Source organism: Anomaloglossus baeobatrachus, chromosome 1 (genome assembly GCF_048569485.1).
Source record: "Anomaloglossus baeobatrachus isolate aAnoBae1 chromosome 1, aAnoBae1.hap1, whole genome shotgun sequence".
Lineage (NCBI taxonomy): Eukaryota > Metazoa > Chordata > Amphibia > Anura > Aromobatidae > Anomaloglossus > Anomaloglossus baeobatrachus.
The window spans coordinates 33,607,440-33,624,716 of record NC_134353.1 but is presented as its reverse complement, the minus strand read 5'-3'; the positions used below and the strand labels follow the sequence as shown (position 1 = coordinate 33,624,716).

The window sequence follows — 17,277 nt, the reverse complement described above, 5'->3', positions numbered from 1 at the left end:
GACCCTCTGGACGGCAAGCATTAAGATGAAACATCATCCTTGCCTCCTTTTGTAACAGAATGCGGTCTAGATTATCACCTCTAGGAGATACTTTGACTTTTAGGATGCCAATAAATGAAATGGCTTTCCTGTTGGAGCTGTGCTCTACATTCATGTGTCTGGCAGTGGGGGTATCACGATCATTCCTGATATCCCCCATATGTTCGCCCACTCTTCTACGAAACTCATGTATTGTTTTGCCCACGTATTGTATCCCACATTGGCATGTGGCTAGGTTTACAATACCTTTTGTTTGCAATTGATGAACTCTTTCTTGTGATTAAACTTATTGGCACCCTTTAGAGATTATAAACATATAAGAATTTAATTGCAGCTTGACCTATAGTAAGGAAATACGCACCCCTATGGCAAACTACACAAGAGATGGCGATACTCAATACCTCCTTGATAGTATTAAGTTCTGCTTTGATTCTACAGTATAATGTGTGAGTGTGGTTCTTCCATGCACTTATTTTCTAAGATAAAATTAATTTCTAAGGTCAGTATCAGATGTTCCATTTATTTCTACCCCTCTGAATCCACCCATACATCAGAATAGTATATGCTAATAAGACTTTGATATTGCAAAATAAGTAATTGTTAATTGTAATTTTAAGATTTAGAAATGATTAGTTTTCATAAATTTAAACAGTTGATATTCCTTTAAATATCCTTGTAATACATAATTTAACCTTTAAAAGGAACCGCTCATGCAAAAAAAAATAATATGGGGTCGATCTGAAAATTGATAGCTTTCTAAAGCTCTATGTTCACCACTCTGAATGCCCAGCTGTTGTGAGGAAATATATTTTATTTCTCTCTAAAATCTCTGATTTTTATTCATAGATATAGGGCAAGCAAAACTCTGCTCAGTACATACCCGAAACATTGATTGACAGATGACTGCAGTGAATCAGTGCAGGACCAGCTATCATTCAGTGGCGGGGCATGGTTTCAGCAAACTCTATCCTGAGGATTGACTTGTTATAATCTGATTGTCTATGTGCTAAATATCTGATTTGGATTTGTTATATAGTGACCACCTATCATCCCGCCTTATTGCCACAGTGGTCAGCTCTGTTCTAGTAATGATGAGAACTTAAAATACCAAAGAAGAAAATAATAAGAATATATACCCTGCTGTAACTAAATAAAAGCACAATGCATATAAATGAACATAGGGGACTTAGTAAACACTATTTTTGATCAAAAAAGATTAAAGCCATCCCACCTCGACAAGGTGTACCCAATCGGGTATATTAAAACTAGAGATGAGCGAACCGGTCCCGGTTCGGCTCGAGGTTGGCTCGCCGAACGGAGGTCCCGTTCGAGTTCGGCTCGTCGAACGTTCGACGAACTGAACTCGAACTGCATAGGAAACAATGGCAGGCAATCACAAACACATAAAAACACCTAGAAAACACCCTCAAAGGTGTCCAAAAGGTGACAAACAACTCACAACACAACACAAACACATGGGAAAGTGACAAGGACAAATTCTCATGTGAAAACAAAACAGCGTTACGAGGAAAAAGAGGACGAGAAACAGATATAGGCATGGCATGCCCTTCTAAAATTATGTAAAACACCGCAAGGTGACTCCAAGCGTAGTCTCCCTTTTTTTCCAAAAATTGGGCCCCACACACACCCACCCATTCAGTGGCAGCACTTGTGCCCTAGTTGTGCACTTCACAGCTAGATTTGCATCAAGCACATTCAAAAATACGGCCTAATTAACCGTCCCCAGGATGACACCAGCGTAGGTAGCAAAGTCTTTCCTGATCCCAGCTCTGTTCATCTTGGCTTCTTTTAAAAACACAGCAAGCAAGGGTTACTCCAAGCGGAGTCTCCCTTTTTTCCAAAAATTGGGCCCCACACACACCCACCCCTTCAGTGGCAGCAGTTGTGCCCCAGTTGTACAATTCACAGCTAGATTTGCATCAAGCACATTCAAAAATACGCCATTCTTATCCGTCCCCAGGATGACACCGGGGTAGGTAGCAAAGTCTTTCCTGATCCCAGCTCTGTTCATCTTGGCTTCTTTTAAAAACACAGCAAGCAAGGGTTACTCCAAGCGGAGTCTCCCTTTTTTCCAAAAATTGGGCCCCACACACACCCACCCATTCAGTGGCAGCACTTGTGCCCTAGTTGTGCACTTCACAGCTAGATTTGCATCAAGCACATTCAAAAATACGGCCTAATTACCCGTCCCCAGGATGACACCAGGGTAGGTAGCAAAGTCTTTCCTGATCCCAGCTCTGTTCATCTTGGCTTCTTTTAAAAACACAGCAAGCAAGGGTTACTCCAAGCGGAGTCTCCCTTTTTTCCAAAAATTGGGCCCCACACACACCCACCCCTTCAGTGGCAGCAGTTGTGCCCCAGTTGTACACTTCACAGCTAGATTTGCATCAAGCACATTCAAAAATACGCCATTCTTATCCGTCCCCAGGATGACACCGGGGTAGGTAGCAAAGTCTTTCCTGATCCCAGCTCTGTTCATCTTGGCTTCTTTTAAAAACACAGCAAGCAAGGGTTACTCCAAGCGGAGTCTCCCTTTTTTCCAAAAATTGGGCCCCACACACACCCACCCCTTCAGTGGCAGCAGTTGTGCCCCAGTTGTACAATTCACAGCTAGATTTGCATCAAGCACATTCAAAAATACGCCATTCTTATCCGTCCCCAGGATGACACCGGGGTAGGTAGCAAAGTCTTTCCTGATCCCAGCTCTGTTCATCTTGGCTTCTTTTAAAAACACAGCAAGCAAGGGTTACTCCAAGCGGAGTCTCCCTTTTTTCCAAAAATTGGGCCCCACACACACCCACCGCTTCAGTGGCAGCAGTTGTGCCCCAGTTGTACAATTCACAGCTAGATTTGCATCAAGCACATTCAAAAATACGCCATTCTTATCCGTCCCCAGGATGACACCGGGGTAGGTAGCAAAGTCTTTCCTGATCCCAGCTCTGTTCATCTTGGCTTCTTTTAAAAACACAGCAAGCAAGGGTTACTCCAAGCGGAGTCTCCCTTTTTTCCAAAAATTTGGCCCCACACACACCCACCCCTTCAGTGGCAGCAGTTGTGCCCCAGTTGTACAATTCACAGCTAGATTTGCATCAAGCACATTCAAAAATACGCCATTCTTATCCGTCCCCAGGATGACACCGGGGTAGGTAGCAAAGTCTTTCCTGATCCCAGCTCTGTTCATCTTGGCTTCTTTTAAAAACACAGCAAGCAAGGGTTACTCCAAGCGGAGTCTCCCTTTTTTCCAAAAATTGGGCCCCACACACACCCACCCCTTCAGTGGCAGCAGTTGTGCCCTAGTTGCAAACAGGATGTTTTGATTTGCATCAAGCACATTCCAAATCCACAAGCATTTACTCTCCCCAGGATGACACAGGGGTAGTAAATTCCTTCTGGATCCATGACTTGTTCATTTTGATGAACGTCAGTCTGTCCACATTGTCACTGGACAGACGCGTGCGCTTATCTGTCAGCACACACCCAGCAGCACTGAAGACACGTTCAGAGACAACGCTGGCAGCTGGACACGACAAAATCTCCAAGGCGTAACTGGAGAGCTCTGGCCATTTTTCTAGATTTGAAGCCCAAAAGGAGCAAGGCTCCATTTGCAAAGTCATGGCATCGATGTTCATTTGGAGATACTCCTGTATCATCCTCTCCAGCCGTTGACTATGTGTCAGACTTGTTGTCTCTGGTGGCCTTGCAAAAGAGGGTCTAAAAAAATTATGAAAAGATTCCATAAAATTGCTGTTACCAGCACCAGATACGGTCCTACTGGTACGGGTAGACTATTGAAGATGACGAGACCGTCCCATGTTTGTCAAGTTACAACTGGGAGATTCACTCCCTGCACCTGCACGGTTGTTTGGTGGAAAAGCCGAGCTAAGATCGAGTAACAGCTTCTGCTGATACTCCTGCATACGTGCGTCCCTTTCTATGGCTGGAATTATGTCACAAAATTTGGACTTGTACCGGGGATCTAATAGTGTGGCAAGCCAGTAGTCATCATCACTTCTAATTTTGACAATACGACTGTCATGTTGGAGGTAGTGCAACAAAAAGGCACTCATGTGTCTTGCGCAGCCATGCGGACCAAGTTAACGCTGTGTTTGTGGCATAGAGGTGCTACCCGTTCTTTCTTCCTCTGATATCTCCCCCCAACCTCTTTCAGCTGAAATTTGACCAAGGTCTCCCTCATCCGCTGAGTCTTCCATGTCCATGGACAGTTCGTCCTCCATTTCTTCATGTTCTCCTGCACCTTCCTCAACATTTCGCCTGCTACTATGCGCCCTTGTTGATCCCTGTCCCCCATGGTCCCATGCCTGCCACGTTGGTGATGATGAACATCTAGACCTTGGTGATGTTGTTGTGTCTTGCGCATATGAATCCTCCTGTAGTTCCTCCCCTTCCTGTTGTCCCACACCCTGACTCCGAATAGTGTTTAGCATGTGCTCCAGCATGTAAATGACTGGAATCGTCATGCTGATAATGGCATTGTCAGCGCTAAATATATTCGTCGCCATGTCGAAACTGTGGAGAAGGGTGCATAGGTCCTTGATCTGAGACCACTCCATCAGGGTGATCTGCCCCACCTCTGCATCTCGTTGGCCCAGGCTATACGTCATGACGTATTGCACCAGGGCTCGGCGGTGCTGCCACAGTCGCTGTAACATGTGGAGAGTTGAATTCCAGCGTGTCGCCACATCGCATTTCAGGCGATGAACCGGCAGGCCGAAAGACTTCTGGAGCGATGCAAGTCGCTCAGCTGCGGCGCTTGAACGGCGGAAGTGAGCAGACAGTTTTCGTGCCCTGTTCAGAAGGCCATCTAGGCCGGGATAGTGTGTTAAAAATTGCTGGACGACAAGGTTCAACACGTGAGCCATACAAGGTACGTGTGTCACCTTGCCCAGGCGAAGGGCCGCACCCAGGTTTGCAGCATTGTCGCACACGGCCTTACCAGGCTGCAGGTTGAGTGGAGACAACCATTTATTAAACTCGGACCGCAGAGCTGACCACAACTCCTCAGCTGTGTGACTCTTATTCCCAAGACATGTCAAGCTAAAGACCGCCTGATGCCGTTGCGCTCTGCTGCCAGCATAGTAATGAGGGGTGCGTGATTCCTTCTGCGCAGTGAGAACGCTGGTGGCCTGACCAGGCAGGCTTGGGGCGGAGGTGGAGGACCCAGATGAGGTGGAGGAGGCAGAAGCAGTGGCGGAACTTGGACAGACAGAGGATTGACACACAAGTCGTGGGGACGGCAAGACTTGTGCAGCAGACCCTTCACCATCTATCACCATAGTTACCCAGTGCCCAGTCAGCGACATGTAACGTCCCTGTCCATGCTTACTGGTCCGAGTATCGGTGGTGAAATGCACCCGTTCACACACAGAGTTTCTCAAGGAAGCGGTGATGTTGTGTGCGACATGCTGGTGTAGCGCGGGCACACCTTTCTTAGAGAAGTAGTGGCGACTAGGCATCTGGTACTGGGGCACAGCGACAGACATAAGGTCTCTAAAATCCTGTGTGTCCACTAGGCGGAAAGGCAGCATTTCGGTAGCCAAGAGCTTACAGAGGGATAGAGTCAACCTCTTAGCTTTGTCATGGGTCGCAGGAAGTGGCCTTTTATTTGACCACATCTGAGGGACAGAGATCTGGCTGCTGTGTGTAGACGGTGTTGAGTAGGGTGTCCCTGGAAAAATGCAGGTTTGTGAGGAAAGTGCAGGCGGAGACATGATGTTGCCTTCATCCAACGTTGGTGCTACCGATGTCTGAGAGAGCTGTACACAGTCACTTGTTTCCCCTTCCAAACCAACTGACGACCTACCAAGCAAACTGCCTGTTGCGGTTACAGTGGTGGAAGTTGTGCGTGGAAAAACAGGTGTGACAGCTGTCCCCACAGTCCTAGAAGATGAAGAGCGCGCGGATGCACTGGAAGGGGCAGGCCGTGGATGGTTCGCTCCGCTAGACCGCATTGCAGCACAGTGAGCTTCCCACCGGGACCTATGATATTTATTCATGTGACGATTCATGGAAGAAGTTGTCAAACTGCTGAGGATTTGACCTCTACTAAGAGAACCATGACAAAGTTTACAGATTACATAATTTGGGCGATCTTTTTCTATGTCAAAAAAGGACCAGGCTAGGCAAGGCTTACAGGCCATGCGACCTGTTGATCCACCCTGAATAATGCTCATAGGCAGAGTGGTGGCTGAGGATGCAGTTGTAGACGTGCTACCAGTGCTCCAACTCTGTCCAGGAAGGCGCAAGGTAACTTTGTCGTCGGTTGCATCCTCCTCCACCGCCTCTGTTGACCTCCTCGAGTGCCTGACTGTGGGTTGACAGTAGGTGGGATCTAGAACTTCCTCATCAATTGTTGTGTTTGCACTCCCCTCACCCTCAGACCGAGCCTCTTCTTGCCCTGACCGAATATTTAAGTTGTCATCCCAATCGGGTATCTGCGTCTCATCTTCATCAGTATGTTCCTCATAGTCTATAACCACAGGTGTTACAGTTTGTGACAAAGGGTCAACATTATGCTCAGAAACTTGGTCCTCATGGCCTGAATCAGAGTCACAAAGGTTCTGGGCATCACTGCAGACCATTTCCTGTTCTGTACTCACTGTAGCTTAAGAGCAGACCTCTGATTCCCAGGCTATAGTGTGACTGAACAGCTCTGCAGACTCAGCCATCTCAGTTCCACCATACTGTGCAGGGCTGATGGAGACTTCAGAGCTGGGAGAAAGCAAGTTTGATTGGGATGACAACTCAGAGGACTGGTGTTTTTTGGATGCGGTACTTGAAGTGGCTGAGAGGGCACTTGTTGGACCACTTGAGATCCATTCAAGCATTTTTCTTTTTTGGCCATCATCTACCTTTGTTCCTGTTGTTCGTGTCCGTAAAAAAGGGAGCACATCGGATTGTCCACGGTAAGTAGTAGACATCTTAGTTTTGCTGGTAGATGTTCTATCTTCAGCAGATGATAATGGAGCTTTGCCACCTTCCCCACGGACAAAACCTTTTTTTCCTTTTCTACCATGCCTCTTCCCCTTTCCACCAGCATCTGTCATTTTGCCACTCATGTTGATTGCGACAAGATTGTGCACTTAAAATGTGGTAGTAAAAATTGAGAGGTGGTGTAGATTGCAGCGGTGGTCTAGCTTTATTAACAGCAGAATAATAAAGAATAATTATCCCTAACAATGCAACTACGGCCCTTAAACTGGCAGCAGTGTTTGCTAGTATAATGGCTTAGTTATAATGAGTTGGAGTGTGCAATGCAGGCAGAGGTGCTGCAAATGTCTTTGCACTAGTGGGACTATAGCAAAGTCCAATAGCCACGTTTAGGATGCCACTAGGTACACTGAGTGTTTGCTAGTATAATGGCTTAGTTATAATGAGTTGGAGTGTGCAATGCAGGTAGAGGTGCTGCAAATGTCTTTGCACTAGTGTGACTAGACAACAGTCCAATAGCCACGTTTGGATGCCACTAGGTACACTGAGTGTTTGCTAGTATAATGGCTTAGTTATAATGAGTTGGAGTGTGCAATGCAGGTAGAGGTGCTGCAAATGTCTTTGCACTAGTGTGACTAGACAACAGTCCAATAGCCACGTTTAGGATGCCACTAGGTACACTGAGTGTTTTCTAGTATAATGGCTTAGTTATAATGAGTTGGAGTGTGCAATGCAGGTAGAGGTGCTGCAAATTTCTTTGCACTAGTGTGACTAGACAACAGTCCAATAGCCACGTTTAGGATGCCACTAGGTACACTGAGTGTTTGCTAGTATAATGGCTTAGTTATAATGAGTTGGAGTGTGCAATGCAGGTAGAGGTGCTGCAAATGTCTTTGCACTAGTGTGAATAGACAACAGTCCAATAGCCACGTTTAGGATGCCACTAGGTACACTGAGTGTTTGCTAGTATAATGGCTTAGTTATAATGAGTTGGAGTGTGCAATGCAGGCAGAGGTACTGCAAATGTCTTTGCACTAGTGTGACTAGACAACAGTCCAATAGCCACATTTAGGATGCCACTAGGTACACTGAGTGTTTGCTAGTATAATGGCTTAGTTATAATGAGTTGGAGTGTGCAATGCAGGCAGAGGTGCTGCAAATGTCTTTGCACTAGTGGGACTATAGCAAAGTCCAATAGCCACGTTTAGGATGCCACTAGGTACACTGAGTGTTTGCTAGTATAATGGCTTAGTTATAATGAGTTGGAGTGTGCAATGCAGGCAGAGGTGCTGCAAATGTCTTTGGACTAGTGTGACTACACAACAGTCCAATAGCCACGTTTAGGATGCCACTAGGTACACTGAGTGTTTGCTAGTATAATGGCTTAGTTATAATGAGTTGGAGTGTGCAATGCAGGTAGAGGTGCTGCAAATGTCTTTGCACTAGTGTGACTAGACAACAGTCCAATAGGCACGTTTAGGATGCCACTAGGTACACTGAGTTTTTGCTAGTATAATGGCTTAGTTATAATGAGTTGGAGTGTGCAATGCAGGCAGAGGTGCTGCAAATGTCTTTGCACTAGTTTGACTAGACAACAGTCCAATAGCCACGTTTAGGATGCCACTGAGTACACTGAGTGTTTGCTAGTATAATGGCTTAGTTATAATGAGTTGGAGTGTGCAAGGCAGGTAGAGGTGCTGCAAATGTCTTTGCACTAGTGTGACTAGACAACATTCCAATAGCCACGTTTAGGATGCCACTAGGTACACTGAGTGTTTGCTAGTATAATGGCTTAGTTATAATGAGTTGGAGTGTGCAATGCAGGTAGAGGTGCTGCAAATGTCTTTGCACTAGTGGAACTATAGCAAAGTCCAATAGCCACGTTTAGGATGCCACTAGGTACACTGAGTGTTTGCTAGTATAATGGCTTAGTTATAATGAGTTGGAGTGTGCAATGCAGGTAGAGGTGCTGCAAATGTCTTTGCACTAGTGGGACTATAGCAAAGTCCAATAGCCACGTTTAGGATGCCACTAGGTACACTGAGTGTTTGCTAGTATAATGGCTTAGTTATAATGAGTTGGAGTGTGCAATGCAGGCAGAGGTGCTGCAAATGTCTTTGCACTAGTGGGACTATAGCAAAGTCCAATAGCCACGTTTAGGATGCCACTAGGTACACTGAGTGTTTGCTAGTATAATGGCTTAGTTATAATGAGTTGGAGTGTGCAGAGGACAGGAGGGTACAGTGCCAGGATTGTGGGGCTCTGGGTAGAGGAAAGGAAGCCTGCCTTTCTATTCCCTCCTAATAGGGAAATGCAGGGAGGAAATCCCTGACCTTTGCTACACAGACGCTGTCGCTGTTTTCAGGACCTGTCACCTATGGCTCTGACCCTGCCGGTACGAGCCCTTAAAAGGACTGATGGAAAGTGCTATCCCTATGCTCTCCAGCGCTGTGTATGGAGCGCATACAGCTGTATCAGCGATAGGACTCAGGACGGAGCTGCGCCAGTGATGTCTGACACCAAGGACGCAGAAGAGATAATGGCGTCCTGGAGGAAAATGTCCGGTTTTATAATGCAGGGACATGTGACATTGACATCCTATCACACATGCCGTTGCTTCTCTGGCTAAAAGTCCACTTAGCTGTGTGTGTGTCTGGGATTGGCTGACATGCTGGCCCGCCCCACTACACGCGCGCGCTTAGGGAAGGAAGACAAGGAAAAAAAAAAATACAAACAGTGGTGATCTGAAGGCGCTGTTCACGCACACTATACACTGAAATGTCATAATAGTGTGAGTCACAGAGTGACTTACACTATTACAGCGGAAAGCCAGCTAGGAATTAGCTGTTTTTTTTGCTGCTAGAACCGTTCTCGAACGTTTCTAGAACTATCGAGCTTTTGCAAAAAGCTCGAGTTCTAGTTCGATCTAGAACAGGCCCCAAAATCACTCGAGCCTAGAACTGGAGAACCACGAACCACGAACCGCGCTCACTTCTAATTAAAACCTAACCATGTGAAAGTACTATTCCAACTGGGTACACCTTGTCGTGGTGGGATGGCTTTACGTTTTTTTGATCAAAAATAGTGTTCACTAAGTACCCTATGTTCATTTATATGCATTATGCTTTTATTTAGTTACAGCAGGGTATATAATTATATTTTTTTCTTGTTTGTTTTATGTCTTATGGCCAGTGTGAACATGAGCTTACAAGATACTTGTATACCAACTCATACTCCAGCTCACTTTTTTTTTAGTCTCTTGTACTTAGTACAACTCAGGACGTGGCCCTTGTCTCAGTGAGCTGGGCATTTCATTTCATCTAGTGCTTGCCATGGCTGTGTGTCCAGTTGGGACCCAGCCGCTCTCTGCCCTTATTCAGATTGATGTCTGTTGACACATGGTGATGTTTTAATATTAGTGCTAAGGGGGGCATAATTTAGTGTGATGCAATCCAAGTTATGCATCCACATCTTAAATCCGTCTGCTTCCAAATCATTTTATCAGCATGCATGCTATGCATCCACACAGACAAGTGATGTATACATGGATCTGAGTAAGAAATATGACTGGTTTAATTGTGGAAGTTCAGATACATTTTAAGAAATCGGTTGGCCAGGAGCCAAGAATACGTAACACATCTCCTATTGGGTAAACTGCAAAAAGAGCTTATTCTGAGATATATATGTGTATGTATTTCCTTATTTTATATTAAGCTAAGTCAGCATGATTCACTTATGACCAGAAAGTCCCGTATGTAAGTACAGTTCAAATGCCATTTTAAGTCCTATTTTTTATATCTTCATATAATTCTTAATAATCAGAACATTCCATTACCATGTCCATTACATTAGAGAGTGTAGGTACTGTCCCGATTGGGTACACCTTGTGGCGGTGGGATGGCTTTACGCTTTTTTGACCAAAAATAGTGTTTACAAAGTAACCTATGTTTATATGCATTATGCTTTTATTCATTTACAGCAGAGTTTATGTTCTCATCATTTTCTTCTTTTTTTATGTCTTATGGCCAGTGTGAACATGAGCTTAAAAGTTACATCTACACCAAATCATGCTCCAGCTTATTTTTTTGTTTAAATGATGAGAACTTGTATAATAAACTTTCTTTAAATTCATAGAAGGTCATTCTTGGGAAAATGAGAAGTTATCAGGATGCATATAATTTAATCTGTAAATTGGCTGGCTAGGAATACAAAAAAAGGTTTATTGGGTCCAGACAACCCATACAATTTACTTTTTTTCTGGTTCATTTTTGTAATAGATTACTTGCTCTCATTTCTGATTTCGTCAGTATGTTCCACAGCTTAGGTAGGAATATACAAATCATGATCCCATTACCTGAGGCCAATATAGCAAAAACTTCTACACTGACCATATTTTTGCCCTTACTGCTTAGATAGGCCGGGATGGCACAGATCCACACACTGCAGAAAACCAGCATGCTGAAGGTGATGTACTTGGCTTCATTGTAGATGTCAGGTAATTTCCTCACCATGAAAGCCAGAATTAGACTCATCACTGCCAGAAATCCCATATAACCCAACATAAAATAAAAGGCCAGTCTTGAGCCCTCATTACATTGAATGATGATTTTTCCTGGAGTGGAGTCCATATCTATTTCCTGAAATGGAGGAGAAAGGGACAACCAGAGTATTCCATTCAGGACCTGAAGAGTTGACAAGATCATCACTATAGCGTTAGGGAGTTTTACACCAATCCATTTTCTCCAGGAGCTGCCTGGTGTGGTGGCTTTGAAGGCGATGCAAACCATGATGGTCTTGGCCAAGATTGAGGACAACACAACAGTAAAGATGATTCCAAAACAGATGTGCCGGAGCATACAGGTTGTGTCCACTGGTTTACCAATGAAGAGGAGAATACAGAGCAAACTAAGCTTGAGAGAAACAAGGATAAGAAAGCTGAGGTTACGATTATTAGCTCTGACAACTGGAGAATTCCAGAAAAATGTAAATATTCCGATTATTAATAAAATTGTAGTAGAAGATAATACTAACAAGAATAAGAAGACATAGGCGACTACATCAGTGTCATAAGAGAGGAACTCAACAACTTTAGGGACACACTTGTCTCTTGCCTCATTTGGCCATTCAGTGTACAAACACTTTTCACAGTTTTCAGCATCTGAAATAAAGAAATGTAACTATTAGAAAAATCAATAGAAATGTGCAAAAAAAATTATTTTTGACTGTAATTAAAATGTTTGAATGGAAAATCAACCTTATAATAACAAGGCTTTATTTGGCCTTAAAGGGATTGACCCCGTTTTACTACTAAGATCCAACATGTAAAATAAAAAAAATAGCCTGTACGCACGTCTCGTCGTAGTTTTATTCCATCTATATCAGTGCCAGGTATTTCGGTGATCACATAACATTTTTATGTCAGTTGAGCCCTGGAACATAAGTGTGCCCCCAACCTTAGTATCCTTATGTACAAAATAGCATCCTCTTAGTCCCACTCTGCACTTACAGTGCCTTGTGAAAGTATTCACCCCCGTTGAATTTTTCAACCTTTTCGCACATTTCAGGCTTCAAATATAAAGATAAAAATTTTGATGTTATGGTGAAGAATCAACAACAAGTTGGACACAATTGTGAAGGTGAACAAAATGTATTGCTTATTTTAAGTTTTGGTAAAAATTAAAAAACTGAAAATTGGGGCGTGCAATATTATTCATCCCCTTTAATTTCAGTGCAGCAAACTCACTCCAGAACTTCATTGAGGATCTCTGAATGATCCAATGTTGTCCTAAATGACTGATGATGATAAATATAAGCCCCTGTGTGTAATCAAGTCTCCGTATAAATGCCCCTGCTCTGTGATAGTCTCAGTGTTCTGTTTAAAGTGCAGAGAGCATCATGAAGACCAAGGAACACAACAGGCAAATCCGTGATACTGTTGTGGAGGTTTAAACTTGGACTTGGTTGCAAAAAGGTTTCCAAAACTTTAAACATTCCAAGGAGCACTGTGCAAGTGATCATATTGAAATGGAAGGAGTATCATATCACTGCAAATCTACCAAGACCCGGCTGTTTATCCAAACTTTCATCTCAAACAAGGAGAAGACTGATCAGAGATGCAGCCAAGAGGCCCATGATCACTCTGGATGAACTGCACAGATCTACAGATGAGGTGGGAGAGTCTGTCCATAGGACAACAATCAGTCATACACTGCACAAATCTGGCCTTTATGAAGAGTGGCAAGGAGAAAGCCATTTCTCAAAGATAGCCATAAAAAGTGTTGTTTAAAGTTTGCCACAAGCCACCTGGGAGACACCAAACATGTGAAAGAAGGTGCTCTGGTCAGATGAAACCGAAATTATACTTTTTGGGCACAATGCCAAACGATATGTTTGGCGTAAAAGCAACACAGCTAATCATTCTGAACACAACTTCCCCACTGTCAAACATGGTGGTGGCAGCATCATGGTTTTGGCCTGCTTTTCATCAGCAGGTACAGGGAAGATGGTTAAAATTCATGGGAAGATAGATGGAGCCAAATAAAGGATCATTCTTGAAGAAAACCTGTTGGACTCTGCTAAAGACCCGAGTCTGGGACGGAGATTTGTCTTCCAACAAGACAATGATCCCAAACATAAAGCAAAATCTACGATGGAATGGTTCACAAATAAACGTATTTAGGTGTTAGAATGGCTAAATCACAGTCCAGACCTGAACCCAATTGGTAATCTGTGGAAAGAGCTGAGAACTGCTGTTCACAAACGCTCTCCATCCAACCTCACTCAACTCCAGCTGTTTACAAAGGAAGAATGAGCGAGAATTTCAGTCTCTCCATGTGCAAAACTGATAGACACATACCCCAAGCGACTGCAGCTGTAATCGCAGCAAAAGGTGGCGCTACAAAGTATTAACTTAAAGGGGACGAATAATATTGCACACTCCATTTTTCAGTTTTTTATTTTTTACAAAAATTTAAAATCAGCAATAAATATTGTTAACCTTCACAATTGTGTCCCACTTGATGTTGATTCTTCACCATTTAAAATTTTTATCTTTATGTTTGAAGCCTGAAATGTGGGAAAGGTTGAAAAATTCAAGGGAGCTAAATACTTTTGCAAGGCATTGTATACCCTAAACACACTATGATGTCCAACAGTTCCCCCAAAAAACAGGCCCTACAACTCACCTATTCACAGTTTGATATCCTTAATAGAGATTAGCAAACCCGTGGAAGTTTGTTTTTGCGAGTTCAGCTGAACTTTAAATTAAGATTTGTTTGGGACCACAACTTGACCAGAGCCCTAATGGAACTTACTAATTGGGTAGTTCGGGTCTCTGCCCACATGCAGCCAGCTATAAACAGAACACCTCCAGGGGCGAGAGGGCTGTCAGGCTTTTTCCATATTTTTTTTGGTGCACACTAGGGTGATCGGATCTCATAGGGGGATAAAAAAATGTCGGAATCTTGCTCGTCTGGACCCCACAAAACGATTCACCTTTCCAGATATTGAGATAGCCAAAATTTGAGCTCGATCAAACGACGTTAACTAGAGATGAGCGAACCGGTCACGGTTCGGCTCGAGTTCGGTTCACCAAACGAACGTCTCGTTGAAGTTCAGTTTGACGAACGTTCGACGAACCGAACTCGAACCGCATAGGAAACAATGGCAGGCAATCACAAACACATAAAAACACCTAGAAAACACCCTCAAAGGTGTTCAAAAGGTGACAAACAACTCACAACACAACACAAACACATGGGAAAGTGAAAAGGACATATACTCATGCAAAAACAAAAGAGCAGGACAAGGAAAATAGAAGGAGACACAGATATAGGCATGGCACGCCCTTCTAAAAACATGTAAAACACCGCAAGGTGACTCCAAGCGGAGTCTCCCTTTTTTTCCAAAAATTGGGCCACACACACACACCCACCCCTTCAGTGGCAGCACTTGTGCCCCAGTTGTACACTTCACAGCTAGATTTGCATCAAGCACATTCAAAAATACACCTTACTTAACCGTCCCCAGGATGACCCCGGGGTAGGTAGCAAAGTCTTTCCTGATCCCAGCGCTGTGCATCTTAGATCATTTTTAAAAACACAGCAAGGGTTACTCCAAGAAGAGTCTCCCTTTTTTCCAAAAATTGGGCCACACAGACACCCCATCAGTGGCAGCACTTGTGCCCTAGTTGTACACTTCACAGCTAGATTTGCATCAAGCACATTCAAAAATACGCCATACTTAACCGTCCCCAGGATGACACCGGGGTAGGTAGCAAAGGCTTTCCTGATGCCAGCGCTGTGCATCTTGGATCATTTTTAAAAACAATGTAAGCAAGGGTTACTCCAAGTGGAGTGTCCCTTTTTTCCAAAAATTGGGCCACACACACACCCACCCCTTCAGTGGCAGCACTTGTGCCCCAGTTGTACACTTCACAGCTAGATTTGCATTAAGCACATTCAAAAATACGCCATACTTAACAATCCCCAGGATGACACCGGTGGTAGGTAGCAAAGTCTTTCCTGATCCCAGCTCTGTGCATCTTGGATAATTTTTAAAAACACTGTAAGCAAGGGTTACTCCAAGAAGAGTCTCCCTTTTTCCAAAAATTGGGCCACACAGACACCCCATCAGTGGCAGCACTTGTGCCCTAGTTGTACACTTCACAGCTAGACTTGCATCAAGCACATTCAAAAATACGCCATCCTTCACCGTCCCCAGGATGACACTGGGGTAGGTAGCAAAGTCTTTCCTGATCCCAGCTCTGTGCATCTTGGCTCATTTTTAGAAACACTGTAGGCAAGGGTTACTCCAAGCAGAGTCTCCATTGTTTCCAAAAATTGGGCCACACAGACACCCACCCCTTCAGTATCAGCAGTTGTGCCCCAGCTGTACACTTCACAAGTACATTTGCATCAAGAACATTCCAAATCCACAAGCATTTACTCTCCCCAGGATGACACAGGGGTAGTAAATTCCTTGTGGATCCATGACTTGTTCATTTTGATGAACGTTAGTCTGTCCACATTGTCACTGGACAGACGCGTGCGCTTATCTGTCAGTACACACCCAGCAGCACTGAAGACACGTTCAGAGACAACGCTGGCAGCTGGACACGACAAAATCTCCAAGGCGTAATTGGCAAGCTCAGGCCATTTTTCAAGATTGGAAGCTCAAAATGAGCAAGGCTCCAGTTGCAAAGTCATGACATTGATGTTCATTTGGAGATACTCCTGTATCATCCTCTCCAGCTGTTGACTATGTGTCAGACTTCTTGTCTCTTGTGGCCGTGCATTGGATGGTCTAAAAAAATTATGAAATGATTTCATAAAATTGCTGTTACCAGCACCAGATACGGTGTTGCTGGTACGGTTTGACTGATGATGACGAGACAGTCCCATGCTTGTCAAGTTACAACTGGGAGATTCACTCCGTGCACCTGCACGGTTGTTTGGTGGAAAAGCCGAGCTAAGATCGAGTAACAGCTTCTGCTGATACTCCTGCATATGTGTGTCCCTTTCTATAGCTGGAATTATGTCACAAAATTTGGACTTGTACCGGGGATCTAATAGTGTGGCAAGCCAGTAGTCATCATCACTTCTAATTTTGACAATACGAGGGTCATGTTGGAGGTAGTGCAGCAAGAAGGCACTCATGTGTCTTGCGCAGCCATGCGGACCAAGTCCACGCTGTGTTTGTGGCATAGAGGTGCTAACCGTTCTTTCTTCCTCTGACATCTCCCCCCAACCTCTTTCAACTGAAATTTGACGAAGGTCTCCCTCATCCGCTGAGTCTTCCATGTCCATGGACAGTTCGTCCTCCATTTCTTCATGTTCTCCTGCACCTTCCTCAACATTTCGCCTGCTACCATGCGCCCTTGTTGATCCCTGTCCCCCATGGTCCCATGCCTGCCGCGTTGGTGATGATGAACGTCTGGACCTTGGTGATGTTGTTGTGTCTTGCGCATATGAATCCCCCTGTAGTTCCTCCCGTTCCTGTTGTCCCACCCCCAGACTCCGAATAGTGTTTGGCGTGTGCTCCAGCATGTAAATGACTGGAATTGTCATGTTGATAATGGCATTGTCAGCGCTAAACATATTCGTCGCCATGTCGAAACTGTGCAGAAGGGGTGCATAGGTCCTTGATGTGAGACCACTCCATCAGGGTGATCTTCCCCACCTCTGCATCTCGTTGGCCCAGGCTATATGTCATGACGTATTGCACCAGGGCTTGGCGGTGCTGCCACAGTCGCTGTAACATGTGGAGAGT

At 44.4% G+C, this 17,277-nt stretch overlaps 1 protein-coding gene across 1 annotated transcript in view; it reads right to left on the bottom strand.

Annotated features, from left to right (window-relative positions):
- The window catches only part of LOC142243624 (vomeronasal type-2 receptor 26-like), a 200,767-nt gene extending 189,056 nt beyond the window's left edge, over positions 1 to 11,711 (bottom strand). Inside the window, exon 1 of the mRNA XM_075316068.1 lies at positions 11,363 to 11,711. Coding sequence (XP_075172183.1) covers positions 11,363 to 11,711 — 349 coding nt within the window. The remainder of the gene's footprint in view (positions 1 to 11,362) is intronic.
- Between the last annotated feature and the right edge of the window lie 5,566 nt (positions 11,712 to 17,277).